Here is a 19,805-nt window from a genome sequence, read left to right as displayed (position 1 = left end):
TGTTTTAATTGAAATGTTCACAGCCAATCAAACTTGTTATGGCTAATTACAAGAAAAAAAATCAACATTTATTGAGAGTGTGATGATACCAGGTTTGTCACAAAGTGCTTTACTGAAAATAAAAGTTAAAGGATGGGAAACATAAGTGCAACAGTAAAGTATAATATCTGTGCGCACACATGTAAGAGCAAATACAGCGCCTTGATTTGAAGTATAAAATGAATTGCTATTGTTATCTTCCTAGTAAGTATATCAGACTGGAATGTGAGTTGAGAGAGAAAATATAATTATTGGCCAAGAAATGGGGTATAAAAAATGGATTTAATGTCTGTTTCAGTTGGATGGTCTCGTGTTAATCATTCTGTGTAATGTGGAATACAAGTGTCAAACTGTGCCCAGAATTCATATGTCAAAACAACAAAACAAAACTTTGTGATCAGAAAAAAGGAAAATTTACATTTTTTGACATTTAAGCAAAAAGTTTCATTTAAATGTTGATCAGCATAATGAGTCCTGCCTTCCCTTAACATTATCAAAGAGTTCTGACTACCTCAGCACAAACACAACAAGAATTTAATCATCTTTCTATTGCCATCTGCAGATATTGTAGAAAAATAAAATATGATAAAAGCTACAATTTCAGATGCATTCAGTAGCAATATTCATTAGAACTTTACTTAATATGGTGATGAAGAAATATGTATTTGAGATGAAAATTAACTGCATTCTTTTGGATTAATAGTTTACTTTGGATGTTTAAATAAACTGCATCTGAGGTGACAATAGTAGGTAACTGCTAATTTTGTCATAAATTAACCCATGTGTTGCTGTTTTCTCACTTTCTTCAATATGTCTTTATTGCAGATCAGCTGCTGCTTTGGTTGCCTCACAGGCGCTGTTTTGACTTCTGGCCTCATTTTTCTGTGGCCACAACTTAACCTTCAGGCCATAACCTGGTTCTCTGCTATAGTCTGTTAATAAAGATCCCTGAAATATCATCCCATGACCAATGCAAACTGACATTCTTTGGTTGGACATTTCAGAAAGCAAATAAAAGCAGAAAAAAACACTCACTCATTTATTTTATACCCTTGAATCTACAGGGGAGAGTAAAATATTATCACCTGCAGGTGTCATACTATAAAAATACCCCACAGTTCCTGCTGCCAGTTGTTTTTTGGCACCGCTTCTTTGTTATGAAATAGTCCCAGCAGAAACACATTGTTATTGATTTGTCAAATATTAGTTTTCAGGGCTGTGAGAACAGCAAATACCTTTCCATACGCATACATTGTAGTAAAAATCTCAGGTACGTTTGTCAAAAATGCATATAAAAGCATAAGTGTGAATGAGAAAGCCTTTTTTTTTTTTTTTTGTGATTCGGATGAGTTGAAAAATCTCTGCTCTGCCCTATCTGCATGGTATTACTGAAATGTTTCCCCATGTGTGTTCTCAGGAGTCCGTTCCCAATTGGAGACAGGGTGACCTTCTGCGGGAAAAAGTGTGTGTGTCAGCAGTGCTCGCACTCTCTGAACAGCGACAAGCCCGTCAAGGTCCACGGACCGAGCTGTAAGAAACAAACACACACAAATATATGCGCACACATGCATGACAGCCACACCAGAGAGTCTGTGTGGTTGTCTTGCATGTGTGTGCGTAACATATTGTAAATTCTGTGCACCAGACATGAGGGATAATCCATGACAAGCTGTGCAGTTACACAAAATAAAGCATGAATAGAGATTTTTTCTGGTATTTTTGATAACTTTGGTTCGACTACTTGGTAGAAATCATGTTCTTTATTCATATTTTGATACCATGCATTAGGTAGCTAAATGAAAACTATTAGTTCTCACAAAATCTCAACTTAAATGTCCCATTACTTGCCTCTAAGTCTTCAGTTGCATCTGATGGTCTGTTTCAATGAATTAAACAAGCTGATGTTTCACTGCAACAAACAGGAGAAACAACCTAATTAAACAGCTTTCCATTACTCTGTATTTTTATGCGTCAGTTTGTTCTATGAAAAGAGCAAAACAAACCACGTTACCTGGTATGATTTTGTTGTTCGTGGCAAAATTTGATTCATTCAGACAAATCTTTAAAAACTGCTCACAAGAATAAAGTGTTACGATTTAATTTTTCTTACAAAGCTAGACTTTAATAGTTTTTAGCAATATTTTATAGTGAAGTGCATCTGTTGGAGACTATTTTCACCAGTGGATTAATATATATTTAGTGTTTTGGTGAGTATTTATAACAGCAGGATAGTGTGTTTGGGACTGAGACAATAAAGTGCCCACGTTCATCACAAAGTAGGAACATGTCTCCATGGAACTGTGTGGCTCATTAATGTGGACAACAATACAGATCTATGGCTTGGAGCTATGAGATGTGTCAGGCTCTAACTACACAGATGCTTGTTAGCACGATAAGTTCGTGCTACAAGCTGCTCCATCATATTCTCTGTATGTATCACAGCTTTTTCTCTAGCTACTGATATTATTTGAAACTGCTCACATCTTTGTGATTCAGGACAAGACTGCTTGTTCCCTTGCAGATGAAGAGTTGTACAGTTCAGCTGCAAAAAAAAATACAAAAAAAGACACAGCTACATTCCCTGCAGCTACACACCTACGAACACACACACACAGAAGGTGGCCTGCTGCTTCAGGTAGTCTTGTAGCCTGGTTCTGGTAGCTCCATCTGGCAGAGACAGTGTGACGACAGGAGGAGGAGGAGGAGAAGGAGGAGAGGAGTGATGAGAGGGAGGATGATGAATGTATAAATGCTGAAAATGTTCCTCCTCTCATCTCATCCCCCTTCTCTGTTTCCTCCAGACTGTGCCGGCTGTGGCGAGGAGATCAAACAGGGTCAGTCTCTGCTGGCTCTGGAGAGGCAGTGGCACGTCAGTTGCTTTAAATGCCGGACGTGCGGCTGTGCGCTCACTGGAGAGTACATCAGCAAGTAGGTGGCTTGATCCTGCATAGCTGTTTGAGCAGATATGCAACAGTTTCCCAGGAAATCCACATCCTCTGTTCTGAAAAACCACCTCACTGGAACTGTTGCTTGTGTGTAGACTTAAATAATGATGAGAAACTTGCTTAAATATGTATATAGTTGCTAAAAAATGTTGTTCTGCAGCAAATCATAGAAAAGCAGTTATTTTCTTTCAATCTAAATGATACCCAGTGTTTATTTATAAGTGTTAATCTTTGGAAAATAATATCTTCTGATTGTTTCAGGTATCTTTTCATCTTCTTCTACGGCTCAGGCATTAAAAAACAATGTCTTCAAGCAGCAGTGTCAAGCTCATTTTAGTTCAGGGGCCACATTTACCCCAATTTGATCTGAAGTGGACCAGACCAGTAAAATCACAGCATAATGACTAATAAACAACCACAACTCCAAATGTTTCCTTTGTTTTAGTGCAAAAAAGTACATCCTGAAAATGTTCACATTTAAGGAATTATCTTTTTACAGAACGTTATGAACAACCTGAAATTTCTTAAAAAAATAAATTCAGTTTCAACAACATTATGCCTCAGTTTGTCGTCTCCCATTACAACTTCCAGATCATAGAGTGTCTACAAAGACACAAAACATTTAGTCACAGGTATCTGGAACTGAATGATACAGTATTTTACTATATGATCAAAAGGACAAAAATCTGACAAAAAAGACAAAAAAAACAACAAAAAAAGACACAAAATGACAAAAATTAGACCAACAGCACGAAACAAAACAAAACAAAACAAGCGACAAAAAAATACACAAAAGAAGTTACAAAGCGACAAAAAATGGACACAAACCAGACAAAAAAACGACAAAGAACAGAATGACACAAATAGACAAAAAACACAAGCGAGACAAAAAGGAAACACAAAATGACAAAAACAAGAAACAAAATGACAGAAACATGAGATTAACGGCAAACGTCAGGCAAAAAACAACAAAAACAAGACAAAATATTACAAAAACGACACAAAATGAGAAAAGAACTTTGAACAATCTAGTATTTTACTTTACGATCAAAACAACTTGAGAGATTATTTTAAGTTTACAGTTTTACAAATTTACAATCTGCAGTTAATGTCTTCTCTGTCATTTTTACACTTTGAGGGACGGATTGGACCCTCTGGAGGGCCGGACACACTGTCTTAAAGGATAAATAATAGTGAGATTGCTGCACGAAGCCAGGAGGTTAGATTTCACTGTCTTCTCTCTGTTCCTGGCAGAGATGGGATTCCTTACTGTGAGACCGACTACCACACTCAGTTCGGGATCAGGTGTGAGGGCTGTAACAGGTACATCAGCGGCAGAGTTCTGGAGGTGAGCGCATTCTTCTTGTCATGCAAATTCACCATCATGCACAAGACAGATGGCGACAGGGGCGGGAATGTGCATGATTTTTGTCCGCGTGTCTCACTGTGTGTCTATAAAAAGCTGTTAAAAAATGCAGCTGTCCCTCTTTAAACGACTTGAAGCGTTGACTGATGACGAAGCAGCTTCAGAAAAGCCAACAAAGCGGCCCTCTCCCATCTCCTCCACCCTATTCATTCCTCTCGCTTTCTCTTTTTTTCTGTTTCTTATCACGCCTCTCCTCATTCTTCACTCTGCATTGTTTTCCCCTCTTTCTTATCACCACTCTGTTCTCATTTTCTCATTTGTGTCATCTGCTTTTTGCTGCTTCTCTATGCCTGATTTATTTCCTTCTCTCTCTCTTGTCCTTTCCTTTCTCCTTTCTCCATCCTGCAGGCTGGAGGGAAGCACTACCACCCCAGCTGTGCCAGGTGTGCCCGCTGTCACATGATGTTCCTGGAGGGAGAGGAAATGTACCTCACAGGTACAGTTACTTACTGCAACAATGTGTGGCAACTTGATGTATAGGTCTGTACTATGTAGAGAGCAAATGTGGATTAACCCACCAGGCAAATGTCAGAATGTGTGTCTGTGGAAATGCAAAGGTGCCTCTGCATTTGTACAGTCAATAGGCATAAAAATAGACTTGTAGCATCTATTGAATTAGACGCACCCTGCAAGTATCCAGATGGCCTGAGTGTAATTCTGCATCTGTGGAGGAGTGTGTGTGCGCTCGTTTTACTCGTGCTATGAGGACATAAATCTGTTTGCACGTCATGTTGTGGAGACCCGCCTTCATTTAGGGACAGAAAGCAAATTCCCTTAAAAAAAAAATCATTAGATTCTATTATGAAGACTTGGCGATGGTTAGATTTGGACAAGTAGCAGTGATGATTGTGGTCTCCAGGAAATGTGAGGCGATGTAATATCCTCTGAAGTGATGGAAACACAACTGTGAGTGTCTGCGTTTGTCATGTTTGTGCAGAGTAAATTTGAGTTGTAGACCTCAAGAGTGAAGGCATTTGTGGAAATTGAGGGCTGGCTTTTTATTTATTCATCTAACACACCTTGAATGGATTGTATGAGTGTTAAAACAGAATTATAGGTAACAGGTAGGCATTTGGAGAAGACAAGTAGGATATAGTGACCTGATAAAAGCCTGCTTTTAACAAATCACTGCTATATAGGTTATCGATCCCACATATAACTCTCGTTACTAGACTCAGTAGTGGGGACACACAAGCATGCACACACCCTCCCCCAATCTGACACACACACACAGAGGTTGGAGTCAATTACCTCTCAGCCTCTGCCGCCGTGTCCATTATTCTGCGCTGTCACTGACAGAATTTATTCTGAATGAGGCCGACTTCGCCGGAGCTTTGAATTGAATCATCCTGGAGCTTCTGTTTTACAAATGAGATTGCAGTAATTAAAGTTAATAAGCTCAATCATGGGTATCATCAGATGGGTTGATATGAGGACGCTGGAAAGTCTTTCTTTGACCGAGTGTCCTGTGAAATGCATTCGTGAGCAGCTATTTTGGGTCAATAATCGTTTTCAGGAGGAAATAGAGCATGATGTTAGCGATAATGTTTATGTAGAGTTACTTTAGTGAAAGTAGCATTAAGCAGCAGTATTGAGTACCAGTGGTGAAGAGGTGTAGCCTGATTGGCCTTCAGCCCCTCACTAACAGTCAGCACTGACATTTTATTATTTAACAGTGAACTTAATCCTAATGAAGATTTATGTCAAGTGCATTGAATACATAGAAAATATATTTAAAAAATGTTGCTTGTGAATATTTTGCGTTTATATACAACAAAAAGTCTATTTCATATTTCAAAGAAAAGCAACAATGTGATATTAATGCAAATTAGCAGATATACTTGTACACATTTGAAAATAAGAGCGCTGCAATTCCAAACTCTGCGTGTTTTTTCAAAATAAAAGTGAAAAATTGTAAAGAAAAAGTATAACGGAGCACTTTGGAATCTAATTTACAGAGACATCTTGTGTATCTCCGACTTGGCAGCTGAATCCAGGTTAAATGCGGAGCTACTGTACCGTAACGTGTGGCCGACACACTCGGTGTCAGAGTCGCCACACAGGTTGACGCCTCCTGTTCCACCTCATTGACATTCTGCTGCTTTCCTGCTCAGAGGCACCAGTAAAACTAAGCATTTGCATATTATGTTTGAAGTCTGCTTTTATGGAAGTGAATGTGTGCTTTTTTAATCTACGCCCGTACATGCATACGTCGTTTTCTGGGTATCTTCTTGAATGCATGTTTGCACATTTCTCTGCATGTGTATTCAGGTGTGTGTGTGTGTGTGTAGGTGTGAATGTGGCTGTATGTGTGTGTGTGCTGAGCTCCAGTGAGTTGCCCCAAGGTTACATTCACTCCTTTTGATGACTTCAGACATGTAGGAGGGCTGAGCAATCACCCTCGTGAGACATACTCAATTAGGAGACACATGCACGCAAACACGCACACATACACCCTCACAATCAATCTCATGATACATGTCTGGAATAAGAAATGGTGTGTGTTGGTGTAGAGCTATTTTATGAACTAACAGTGGACGCTTTGTCAACATCTACTCTTATAATGGATGGAGAGATTGAGAAAATGGAATACTTTTTCCAACATTGCTCAAAAGTATCGGTATTGTTAGTTAACTGTCAATTTACTGAAATAACGGTAACACCTTCATGACACATATTTGGTAGCAGGTCAAGGGTTGGGTTTTGCTTAAATGTCAGATCTTATGCTATCTTGCTTCAAGTTTGCAGTTGCTACAAAAAATTATGCGTTTAATTGGCTAATTTATTAATTAAATGCTGTTATACTTTTTTCAGAGCCCAAGTAGATATCTTCTTCTGTAATTGCTTATAAAAGCATGCAATCTTCCCATTTTTGAAGCTGTATCTGGCAAGTATGTTACTATAATTGATTCAGGTGATTTAATTAGGGTAAATTTAAATAAATACTTTATAGAACTGTCATTTACAGAGTAATCAACTCTTGGTTCCAGATCTATTTATTCTGTTATCCAATCAAACCAGCACTGCAGTCAGTTATACACTAGTTACCCGCGACATTAAACCACCTGCACAATATTGTGTAATTTGTTGTTGTGCCAAAACAGCTGTGACAAGTTAGGACATGGAGACTGGACCTGTGGGGCTCCTGTGGTGTCTGGAAACAGAAAACTGGCAACGGATCCTTTGGGTCCTGTGGGTTTTTGGTTTGGAACCTCTGTAGATGGAGCTTGTTCTTACTGGATGCTCAGTTTGATTGGGGTGTAGGCACTTTGGACAGTAGGTTAACATCTTTTGTTGTGTTCTTTGAGTTTCTACTGAGCAGTTTTTGTGGTACATTGTTCTGCTGGGGAAGCATCCTTGCTGTGGGTGAGTGTGGTTGGTCTGCAGCAATGTTCAGGGTGGGGGTGCATATTGAAGACACACCCACATGATGTGATTGTCATCAGAACTTTGCACTGTGTTACTGGCAGATCTTTGTATAGCTGTTTCCATCTTAGATAGTAAAGAATTCTTTTCATGTTTATGCTACTTTTGCAATTTCATTTGACTCCACAAGGAAGAGAACATGTCCGTGGACCATCTAGTATTTCTGGCCACAGCTGACTGATCAGTAATGCCAGAGAGAGCATTTTCGTTTGGCAGTATCAGATAGATTTATTAAACTAAAAACATTCCCTCCTTCAAGTAGAAACTGGCGATTAACTGCATTTATTCACTCTTTTGTTGCTCAATGAAGGGCACAGAGTACACATCTGAAAGACTCGCTGGATGTGTGTTACTGTTCCTCATGGCAGTGTGATTCAGCAAACAGAAAACCACCCAAGGCCATTTAAATATCTGCTGCTTTTTCTACAGTACCATCAGAATTTCAAATGCCATAAGCACATAGTCAGCATCGCTCTGCTAGATTTACACTGGCTGCTTTCATGCCATAGTTTTGAATATCGCTGGTCATGATCAGAAGGCTTGTTTGTTCAATTGATTACTCTTACTTTGCATGATGTAAAAAGTGTCTGTCTAAACACAGAGGACGACTCATTTACATGTAAGAAAAAAACGCAGAAGGTGACATTATTAAAAGAGCGTATCTGTGACAACACAGAAGGCTGCTGATTTTCTCAGGATTGATTTATTCCGTTGCATTTGGGACTGAACTCTTTGCCGGTGCACAATTTAGATTCTCCTCATCCAGGAGATAAAAGATCTCAAGTCCAAGGCCACATATCTGTTTCGACAGCAGAGTTGAGGCGTGTGGGTGGGACGGGGGTGCACTGAATCACCACGCATGGTTTCTGTCTACCGTATTGATTTTGTGTGCGGGTTTGTGTGCGAGTGTGTCGAGTTCTTGGGTATGTGTGTAGCGTCTGTGCGCCTGTGCTTGTTTGTGTGTGTGTGTGTGTGTAGGTCAGATTTATGGTGTTGATAGTGGTTGTATATTAGAGTCATGATCAGCTAACTGAGTCCATTCGGCTGGCCTGCATCGCCCCGAGGCACCAGAAAATGATCCATAGTCAGCTTGTGTGCATGTGTATGTTTCTGTATGTGTGCGTTTGTTTGTGCGTGTGTGTGTTCAGAGCGGATATATTACTGTCATTATCACTATCTGATCAAAATGCGTATAACATCCTAACATTAGTGGTTTATTGTTATGAATAAGATCTAATAGCCCTCATTCATTCCGTTTCCTCTCTTGCTCTGTAGTTCACCATCCTCCTCCTCTTCTTCTCTCTCCACCTCTTCCTTGTTCTTCTTCTTCTCTGCTCCTCTTTATCTCCCTCATCTCTCTGATGACCTCCTCCATTTCTCCTAATCTCTCTCTCATTCTCCTGCATTTCAAATCATTTTAATTCAGTAAACCTCTTCAGCAACGACCGTTAAAGCACAAGTTTGTCTAAGCAAATATTCACTGTAACATGTTACGGCTAACACGCTTTGGGTATTATTGTGACATGCAACTAAATATAATTTAGAAAATATCACTGGTCAGCTTCTGTATTATCTAGTTTGTTGTCAATGTGTGCTCAAAGTTGGAATAGCGCCAATTTTTTTTCATATTTCAACTCACCAATAGTCAGTGACTATTTGAGCTGCTTGTTCAATATTGCACATTCTGAATCAATGGCACGATGAGAAATAACTGAAAATTTCCAGCTTTTATATTTAAAAGTTCCTCAGATATTGTTGTTCAAACATAACCTCCAGTTTTAACGTGTGAAAAACCGTGCTCAAAGTGGCTCAACTGGCAGTTTTTAAAAGAATAATATCTTGTAAAGTATTTAATATCAATCTAAAAATTCACCGACACCATTTTAAATATTTATGGTTTATGATGAATATAAGGTTTCAATCAAATCGGAGATGATGATCTGAGATGGAAGAAGTGAATTGAAAGTGAATGAGTGAAATTAAAGTGAATTCAATTTAAATGTAAAAAAAAACAAAAAAAAAACAGCATGTTTATTATTATATAACATTTTCAATCAAAACTGTAGCCTTTAAGCCTGACTCATATTATCTGCGTATCCGTGTTCGTTTTTGGCAGATGCCTCTATTTCATTCGATGATGATGCCGTTGTGCATCCCTAACGGCTACACTTGTTAATTTCCACTGAACACAGCGGAAGTCCAGCTGAGGATGATCAGAGGCGTTGAATTCAGTCATTAATCAAAGCCTCAAAAGATGCAAAGTCCGGAAATATCTGAAGTTATTCCTTCTGAGAGGAACATGAGTGTCTGAACAAAATTCCATCCGATAGCCGTTGAGATATTTCAGTTTGGGCAAAGTGCTGGACGGGCCGGCCGGCTTCACCATCCCCAGAGCCTCGCTGCTAGCATGGCTAAAAATTCTCTTTCTCTGTCTTCCTCTGTTTATGTGTGTGTGGAGACCAGAGCAGCTCCATCGTCTGTTCTCAGACCAGACAAACTGCCTCCACAGCCTCCTGTGTGTGTGCTGCTGATTGATGTTGATGCACTTGAGAAAGGCTGATCTACTCTTCATAGGAACCCATAAAACTGTATGGCTGCTGCCCACACACAGTAAACAAAGTGAACTGAGACGTAATGCTGTGTGTGTGTGTGTGTGTGTGTGTGTGTGTGTGTGTGTGTGTGTGTGTGTGTGTGTGTGCGCGCGTGTGTGTGTGCAGGTTCAGAGGTTTGGCACCCCATGTGTAAAGAAGCAGCTCGGCTGGAGAGAAAACTGAGGGTGAGTGATACTCAAAATACCTGCAACCCTGCTGGCCTTTCTCTCTGCTTCTGTTTCTGTCCTCTCCCTGTGGTTCTTTCTCTCTTGCTGCGTCTGAAGTGTCTCATTCTTGTTTTACAAGCTACAATATTTTGTTCTTTGCAACATGGGAAACTAACTTGAAGTGTATTTTGTCTTGCCTGTAATTGGTAAAAACAACTTAAATGCTGTACAGTATAGATTCTTTTTGCATGTTTTACTGCCTGCAATCATTGGCAGGGAGGTTTGCAAACTCGCCTTGTAGCTTTTTTTTGACAGATTTTGTCCTGAGAGCTTCACAGAAAGTCTTCAAAAAAGCATTTTGTTTAAAATATTTATAAGTGCTTCACTTTGACAGCTGCCTACTAGAGCCAGGAGTTATCATGAACATGCAAATAATGCCACGTGGACAGACGAGGATGTCATATCCTCACACACACACACACACACACACACACACACACACACACACACACACACACACACAAATTGAATGCCTCTTCTTTCCTTTTATAGTCAGATAATTGCATTACTTAATACATCAATGTTAGATGTGATCTAACATCTTCAAAATTTTGAGCGGAATTCACCAAGATTTGATGGTGTGTGTCTAATGAAACTGTCACTGTCATTAAACTTAACAGAAGTGACACTTCCAGAACCTGAAGTGTTGTTCAAGTATTAATGTAACTGTCACTACAAAGCTGATCTCTGCTGAACAGTGGACACTGAAGAGGACATCACATGTCAGTTACTAATGATCTGTCATCATTTCATGTCTTTATGCAATGAATTCGGAAGCTCCATACCTGGATTTAAAGAAATGCATCATGGTGGAGCCACATAGTTGAACTTTGGACTGTAATTATTTGTATTTTAAAAATGTTATTAGTTAGTAATTACTGACAAGCGTGCCCATTTAATAAAGGGTTTGTCTCAGTGGTTGACTTATGGCATTTATTTAAACAGTTATATGCAAGCAGAAGATTTTATTGTTATTCATGTCAGTTTCAGTGGTTTACTCTAAGAAAGGAACCACGCAACTTAGTTTAAGATGCTCTATGGTTTGTTTGACAATTTGATCAATTTAAGTTTAGCCTTTATGGCTATTGGTCAAGGAAGGTATAGTTTTTTTTTCCACCATAAGAAGATTTTGATCTGAGAGGTTGCATATTCAGTCAGTACACATTTATTGTAAATGACCACGACTTCAGAACAAAAGTTTCACCTTAGTAAAACACCCTGCTTCTGTTTGTTGTCTAAAGTTTTTTTTTTCTTAAATCGTGATACTTGTTAGTTTTAACTAATTTTATTCATTCATCATATATCAAGATATACAGTAAGTTGGTATTTCTACAATATATGACAGTCTTAAGCAAGTTTTAACCAAGATTCTTATCAGAAATACCTGGGAGGGATCCACTTTACTAGTACATAAAGTGGTAGTGTAGCTATAAATCATAGAACACTTTCATATCAAATCATGATTATCATCACTGTTTATTTATTTGTTTTTTCATTTGAATGCCCTAAATGAAACTACTTCTCAGCACTGACTGTTGTATTCAAGCTAACTTTACTCACATGGCTCCTCCATTTGTCCGAGCAGCTGAGACGAACCTCTGAGACGGCATCCATCTCTCCTCCAGGCTCGTCTCCTCTCCTCGGCTCTCCCCACCGGCTCATCTGTGTGAGTAACTGTCGCCATGGTTACGCCGACACCGCCACGGCAACGCCCTCAGCTGTCACTGTCACGGCTGTCAGTCAAATCTAACCAACACAGACAGAAAGCCAAAGAGTCCCTGAATGCTCACAATGTCTGTCTGACCACCTATCCGTCCCCCTGCTTAGCTGTGCCTATTATAACCATGATGCTATCCTTAAAGAACCTGTTAAAGACATAAAATTTTAATTTCAAGCCTTTTAATTCTACCCAAGGCCACTTTACAGTCAGATCGTCAGATAAAAAACAATCAATAAACCAGAATGGAAATAAGCCCTTGAAATGTCTAAGATGATGTTGGTTCACAGGTTAAAGTTCACATAACCAAGGTTAGATTGGTCTTATATCATGTTTAAAGTGACATTAAGTAGGCCATCTCTTATTTCAATAGTGTTTGTATGTCGGTCTTGTGTCCTGCCCGTGTGTTTGTGTTTTTGTATTCACATGTGTCTCTCTCTGCCTTTGGTTTTCTGCTATCTTTGATTTAAAATGACTATTTGTGTCTGATTTTCTATTTATGACATTATTTAATATCTCTTCCTCTCTGTTTACTCGTCTGTCTGTTGCAGTCCAAGGCTGACAGTGATGCTTTGGACTATAAGCACCTGGCGGCTCTGCCCAGGGTCAAAGCCATATATGACATCCAGCGGCCCGACATCATCCCTTATCAGGCCGATCATGCACACACACACCTCTCAGACGACACTTTGGAGAGGTACAGCTGTGGACAGGTAAACACACACGTTAAAAAAACACACTGATTTGAAGTTACGATTTGTCTTACAAAAGTCAGATAAAGGAAAATTTACCATAATGCTCATCTAGCTGTAAAAAAATAAATTTTTGTCTTCTTTTTATCCAGTCACTGGGCTCCTTATCGCCGTACTCTCATGTAAGTACTCCACTGAACAATTTAAAGTCTCAGATGTTATGCTTTACTGCAACATAGTAAATGTATATCAGAAAAGAAAATTAATGTAACAAAAGGTGGCACAGTTCATATAATTATGATCAAAGATCAGGAAACTAGGCTAAGTGGGGATCAGCAGCAATACTTATTAAACAGGTGGGCTATGTCTATGGTCTAGAAGCAACTGGAAGTATACACAAATTTAAAATTTTTTGTAAAAGACAGCATTGGTGTCACGTCAGTACTCTGAATTGAAGTGTTTGAATCTGTATCAGGAGAGAAAATATTGGATTTGATGCATCCCTAACCTGCAAAAGGTTTCAAATCTCTGTGAGCGGATTTTTATAGAAGCTAATTAACAATAATGGTAGTCTGGATGGCAAAAAAAATTTCTAAAAATAAACAAAGCCGAAAAAAGTTCAACAATTTGGGAGCCTCTTTCCTGCAAATCACCCACAATTTGCTGAAAACTTGCTGCAAACATTTTGCTTCTGTCATCAGTACCCAGTCAATTATTGACACAGAATATTCATGACTGGTGAGTGAGATATTTTTTCTGTCGTACTGTTAAAAGTTTTTTTTCCAACAAAATTATGCTTTCCTGATTTGATTCCTGCAATGGCTTCTGGGATGTTCCGTTGCCATGTGTGAGAACTTCAATTTACACAACAACTGAGGCACACTAAAGAGTGATTTTTAAGCCTCATTAAAACATTATGTCAGTTTCAAAAGAGGAAATTCTGTGTTTTATTGTTTGTTTGTTTTTTACTAGAGCTGTAGACTTTAGGTTAGGACTTTTTAACTCAACTGCCATAAGACTCGTTTTCCTTGAGATTTGAAAACAAATACTGAGGAGATTTGGCTTGGTGGTCCAAATATATTTTAGAATATACTCTACTACATGTAATTTTGTCATTTGCAGCTGTATTAAGACACAAATGGATGCACACATTCTCTCCATAACCTAATGCACACTTTAAGTTGCAATTTCAAGTACATTTTTAAGTTTTCTTTGTTTAGTGTTTATCTCTAAGTTTTTTAAGAACCGCTTATTCAAACAACTTTTTACCTGTGACTGCACTTCCTCAGCTTTTGGGAAATACACGCACCAAGTTTAAAATAGATGGAATAAATGGTTGTTGAGAAAAGTGAAGAACAGACACACACTCATGTACAGAGATTGATTGAGTTATTAGTTAAAAATGCAACTACGTTACAGAAATCACTGCACCCAGGCAAGACCTAGATCCACTGCATTTCCTCATAACTAGTTTTTACACTTGAGATATAACATGTTAATTAGTGAGCTTTAGAGATGCTGAGGTGGATTTTGCTCCCTTCAGACAGAGTCATTCTTGCTGTTTATCCCTTTTGTTCACATCAACAAGCTAAGCTAAGCAAGCAGGTGCATATTTAAGAGTCTCCTTGTCCAAATCTTGGCAAGAAAGCAGGAAACCAAATGAACTATTCCTTTATTGTGTTGTAGGCCAAGGAGCTGTCAATCTGTTGAATCCTCATTTGCTTTTTTTTTTTTTTAAGGTTAAACATCCACACATTAGTGACCAAATAAGGTGTGAGGATCCCGTGTTTGTGTGTGTGTGTACAACTGCATATGTGCCCTTGGAGGACTGCTAGCAGCATTATGTACAATGTAGAATATTAAGCTGCTGCCAGCATGATTAAAATTGTGTTTTGGAAGGAGCCTTGCGGTCTAATTTACTGCCTTTCGTAAATTAAAGCACATTACTCAAAGACAGCCTCTCTCCCTCGCTTCCTTTGCAGGATCTCTTGGATGGCATGGATTTGAGAACGAGGCGTTCCTCCAGCTCTGCCTTCACCGACTCCCCTGCACACAGTCGCCACGGAGGCTCCCCACTGCATTATTATCTCCCTGGTAATACTCCCACTCAGGCAAAGACACACAGGGAAAACACTGCGTCCCTACATGGAGAGAAGCTCTTAGAGTGGGTGCAGTAAGGTGCTGTTTAGAGCCCCACAACTCCCACTGACGCTCATGCACTCATATATGCTCACATACATGTAATTCATCAGGTTACTGGTGGCTCTGTCTTTCATTAGCCTGTCTGTCTTTCTGTTTGGGGACCATTCATGCTTTGGTTTCTCTCACTGTGATTGGCTGGGCTGACCGCAGGCAGTGAGAGTGGCAGGAGTTCACCCTATTACAGTCAGCCCGAGCCCAGGTGTGCTACACCCACCACCACCACCTTCCAAGCCCCCAAGCATTTCCATGTGCCAGGTAGGCGGCCATCCGTAACCCTGACCTGTTTACTAACCCAAATTTACCCACGTCAGTCTAAAACCGACCCTCAATCCAATATTTACATCGTAGCACCTTGTAGATTACTGTTACAAACTGTGGTACTTCCTATGTCACCATTATTCATTGTCAAGTCTATTTTTACAACATGATTTAAACCCTTGTCAAGACCCTGACCCACATCCTGAACCTAAAACCACAATGCTATCCTCCCTCCTGACCCACAAACACAATGAGCTTTTAACCTGATTGTGGTAATAATTTGATTGAAAGAAAATCAATCAAGTGGTTTTGAATATTGACCCATCATGTGTATTTTAAATTAATTAAAAAAAACATTTTGTTCCTGTCAGTTTCTCAAATGTGAGGATTTGCTGATTTTTTTTCTGGTTTTGTATCACTGTAGATAGAATAGGTTTAGATTGGAGCTGATTGCCAGACAAAACAAAGCAACCTAAAGACTTTACCTGCTGTAATGGGAAACTATATGTTTTGTTTTTCATTTTAAAAAATCTAGCATCATTAGCATAACTAATAGAGAGAGATGCATTGTAATAGACATGATCACAATATGATTTTAGATGCCTAACAAGTTCCACATACAATCCAAGCACAGAAGAGCTCAATACATACACTACTGTTCAAAATTTTGGGGACACGTCAAAATGTCTTTATTTTTGAAAGAAAAAGTTTTTTCAATGAAGATAACATTAAATTAATCAGAAATGCAGTCTAGACATTGTTAATGTGGTGACTATTCTAGCTGGATTTTTAATGGAATATCTCCATAGGGGTACAGAAGCCAATTTCCAGAAACTATCCCTCCTGTGTTCTAATGCTACATTGTGTTAGCTAATGATGTTGAAAGGCTAATTGATGATTAGAAAACCCTTGTGCCATTATGTTAGCACATAAATAAAAGTGTGGGTTTTCATGGAAAACATGAAATTGTCTGGTGACACCAAACTTTTGAACAGAAGTGTATTTTACTGTAATTCATTGTTTGTTGTCATCTTTCATCATTTTTGTCTTTTGCCTTATTTTAAAGAGGTTTTAACGCCCATAAAAATGCACTTAGCCTCTTTTCATTGTCCTCCAATGGGAAGACTCTGTCTAATTTATCTTCCTGATCTGGAACTCTTGTATAACATATGTACGCTTTCATCCAACAACTAATACTGGTTCATTTTATTTAAACAGTCCATCAGTCATCCACTTTATCAAGTTAATGCCTCTCTGCACCCTGAACGTTTCACTCTGTCTCTGTTCCCTTCACTTTAAAAGGCCTCTTCTTTCCACTGCAAGCTGTGCATTTGATTTCCCTCCATCATCCCCTCCGCCTGCCCTCAGTCCATTTCTCACCGCATGCTTCCTCCTCTTTTTTTTTTTTTTTTTTTTTTTTACCTCCATGGCCGTTTTTCCTTGCCAACCCTGCGACAGCGCTCGCTTCGTGCTTTTCAACAGTGAGCAAAATGTATTTGGTGGATGCTTTTATCCAAAGTGCCTCACTGTATCACAAGTGCATACAAATTTAGCGTGGATGGTCCATTGGGAGTCAAACCTCCAACTTGGTAGGATTGGTGGCACACTTTGTTCACTGAGTGGAAATAAATATCTTTCTTTATTCGTTGTTTAAGTGCAGGGGTTTTTTTTGTTTTTTTTTTTTTAAATCTCAAACTATTTTTAATTTACTGCAACTTATTGTTGTGGTGCTTTTCCAGCACTCTGAGCTGAATGATTGTGCTGCCACCAAATGAGGTCTACAAGATGCGTTTCTGCCATTTCTAAGTTTCCCCTCCTCTCCCCTTTATCTTTTCCTCTCCATCCTGCTCTTCAACTGATCTCCTCCCTCTTTGTTCTGGTGCCATCTGCTTCTCCTTCCCGTTTTAAGCCTGTGAATCTGTATTAATCAGCCTCTCTGCATGTCAGTCAGGTTGTCTGGATGCTCGGCACCGCCTCCGCTATCCCAGTTTATTACCTGTGCTGTCGACTTTATGGTTAAGAAGACTGTTAATGTATACAACTAATTTGGTGGGATGGGATGAATGAGGAAAATCAGAATATTCATTCCTCCTTTCCTTTCCTTTTCTCTCCTCTTCTCCTCCTCCTCTCACATTTTATTTTGCCTTCTGCCACTTACTCCCTTTTTGTTTCTGTTTTCAGCTTCTGCGGAAACCAACATCTACAGGAAACCCCCCATCTATAAGAGACAAGGTTGGTAGATTTCTGAAAATGTTGTTTTCTAAAGCCTTTGTTCGGCTGTCTACCTGTCCCGACAGTTGATTCCTGCATTCATTCTACCACATTGTTACTGCAGTGCTTCTATTTGTCTGCCTTAATGAAGCAGTTACAGAAAAGATCTGAGCTACAGCTGAATTATATTTTCATATATTCATCTTTCTGTCTAAAATCTGGTCCTTCTGAAGACATTCAGTCCTTCTCTTGAAATTCTCAAGGAGTCAGAGAAAGTGAAAACATTTCTTCTGAAAGGCTGCACAGGCTTGATGCAGCAGCAATTTATCACTGGCCAGGATGGTTGCAGAGTTCATGGAGGACCAGTGGATAATCTAAATAGAGAATCAGACTGTCCAGCATTTCAACAAACACCTGAAGTTCTGCTTCTCAGTTGATTGCCAACAGCTCTAGCAGATTGTACCAGTGGAAATCACCATAAAGAACAACAGTACCAGTGCTCAAACAGATCACATAACACTGAACATGTAGCAAATTTTGATAATCTGTTCCTTGTTTAAAACTTTTATCGAGAAGAAATGTTAAGGTTTTAGCTTCTAAGATGTGACTTCTATTTTTTTTTCTTTTTTTGAATCTAATTTTAGATTGAATGTCTTTGGGTTTGTCAAATAATGCCGCTTACTGGTTCAAATCCCAGCCAGTCAGACTGATTTTGTCACCTCAATGATTAATTGATTGAAGAAAAAAGGCACTAATATGACATGTAAGCCCCTTATCTGCGTAAATATTGACCTTTTTCATCTGATTGGGTATGAACTTTGTGGCTGAATGTGGCCGAGCCAACTTGATACACTTTATCAGCCACTGTCATTATATGAATCAGTTTATAGCACCACAGGTATCCCAGGAAAAATGTAATCTTGTGTAAAATAAATAAATAAATAAAAAATTATGTATAAAAATCATTTTCTAGAGAGTGAGAAAATCAAGACACCCTGAGTTCAAATGTCCAATAATCAAAAGTTCCTAATTATCACAGCTTCGCTCACCACACATCACATTAATAAAGTTACTTTTAGGAGACTTAGATAAACCAAACTAAGCTAAACAAACAGGTCCATGCAACGTGAGTTGTAGCCACATCAAAAATGAGATTACAGATTCAGCGGGCCATTGAAGAGGTGAAGTAAAACTGAGCGAAGCAGTGCCAAACACTGAGTGTGTAGGTGATCCATCAGTGCTCAGATGGCAGATCCCACAGAATTACAGTTCCTCAGAAAGACCTCTGCATGATTTACACTGCGCTGCAAAGTGCTGACAAACCTCTCTCCTCAGTCTGAGTAGGCAATCTGTGAGCTGGGCTGTGTGGATGCATTTAAATTTACTGCATACATCATGTGTTGAGCAGGTTTCATATTAAGGCAAAATACTGTAATCAGGTGTATTAGTACCATAATGTATGTCACAGTCAGACCTGGCTGCGCCTCTAAAACACAAGATTTTTATACGTCCTTCAGGAGCTGTTTGGTTATATTACCAGATGGGATAAGTGAGTGTTTGAAAATAGCACAGTAAAGAACACAGATGAATGGTTTCACCGTCTTTTAACAGCTCCAGCTGAGTGAATGATTGGATTCAGGCCAAAAGTCCAACTTATTTTAATGTATTTTGACATACAGTATCTGTTTTCAATGTAAAATATTACCAGGATCAGAGTGCAGGCAGTAACTTGTCCCTGAATCATGTATGCATTTCAGCTTAACTGTATGTTGCACTTAAAAGAATGAAGAATGCGTCTGTCATATTAAAGCTGGGGTAGGCAGTATTTTTTGTTTGCATCACTTGGCAAGAATTCCATAATAACCTTTCAGCATATTGTAATTCAAGTGGTCTGAGATGAAACTAGATTTCTGCACCTCCTCTTGGATTTAGAAGATGGGAGACTTTGCCCAATCACAGGTCTTTTCAGATCAGACCGGGTGGAATAGTACAAAGAGCAAGAATGTCTGCACTGAAAAGACAGTATGAAGGCTGAATAGCTTTGTGATGGATGTGTCAGGTAGGTTGGTTT

At 39.1% G+C, this 19,805-nt stretch overlaps 1 protein-coding gene across 10 annotated transcripts in view; it reads left to right on the top strand.

The window, feature by feature from the left end:
- Positions 1 to 19,805, top strand: part of LOC111567431 (actin-binding LIM protein 3-like) — a 95,162-nt gene that overhangs the window by 59,737 nt on the left and 15,620 nt on the right. For 8 of the 10 annotated variants that reach the window (XR_008603908.1, XR_008603911.1, XR_008603912.1 and 5 more), the window contains 11 exons: positions 1,457 to 1,569; positions 2,841 to 2,967; positions 4,239 to 4,332; positions 4,759 to 4,846; positions 10,554 to 10,612; positions 12,240 to 12,320; positions 12,923 to 13,084; positions 13,216 to 13,245; positions 15,046 to 15,157; positions 15,416 to 15,520; positions 17,705 to 17,755. Coding sequence is in view for 1 of the 10 variants with exons in the window: in XM_035947382.2 (XP_035803275.2) it covers positions 1,457 to 1,569; positions 2,841 to 2,967; positions 4,239 to 4,332; positions 4,759 to 4,846; positions 10,554 to 10,612; positions 12,240 to 12,320; positions 12,923 to 13,084; positions 13,216 to 13,245; positions 15,046 to 15,157; positions 15,416 to 15,520; positions 17,705 to 17,755 (1,022 nt within the window). In the remaining 9 variants the exon portion in view is untranslated. The remainder of the gene's footprint in view (positions 1 to 1,456; positions 1,570 to 2,840; positions 2,968 to 4,238; positions 4,333 to 4,758; positions 4,847 to 10,553; positions 10,613 to 12,239; positions 12,321 to 12,922; positions 13,085 to 13,215; positions 13,246 to 15,045; positions 15,158 to 15,415; positions 15,521 to 17,704; positions 17,756 to 19,805) is intronic. The other 2 variants (XR_008603916.1, XR_008603915.1) reach the window with 1 other exon arrangement.

Source organism: Amphiprion ocellaris, chromosome 14 (genome assembly GCF_022539595.1).
Source record: "Amphiprion ocellaris isolate individual 3 ecotype Okinawa chromosome 14, ASM2253959v1, whole genome shotgun sequence".
Taxonomy (NCBI): domain Eukaryota; kingdom Metazoa; phylum Chordata; class Actinopteri; family Pomacentridae; genus Amphiprion; species Amphiprion ocellaris.
Note: the sequence above shows the minus strand (reverse complement) of the source record. Positions and strands in the feature narration are given on the sequence as shown.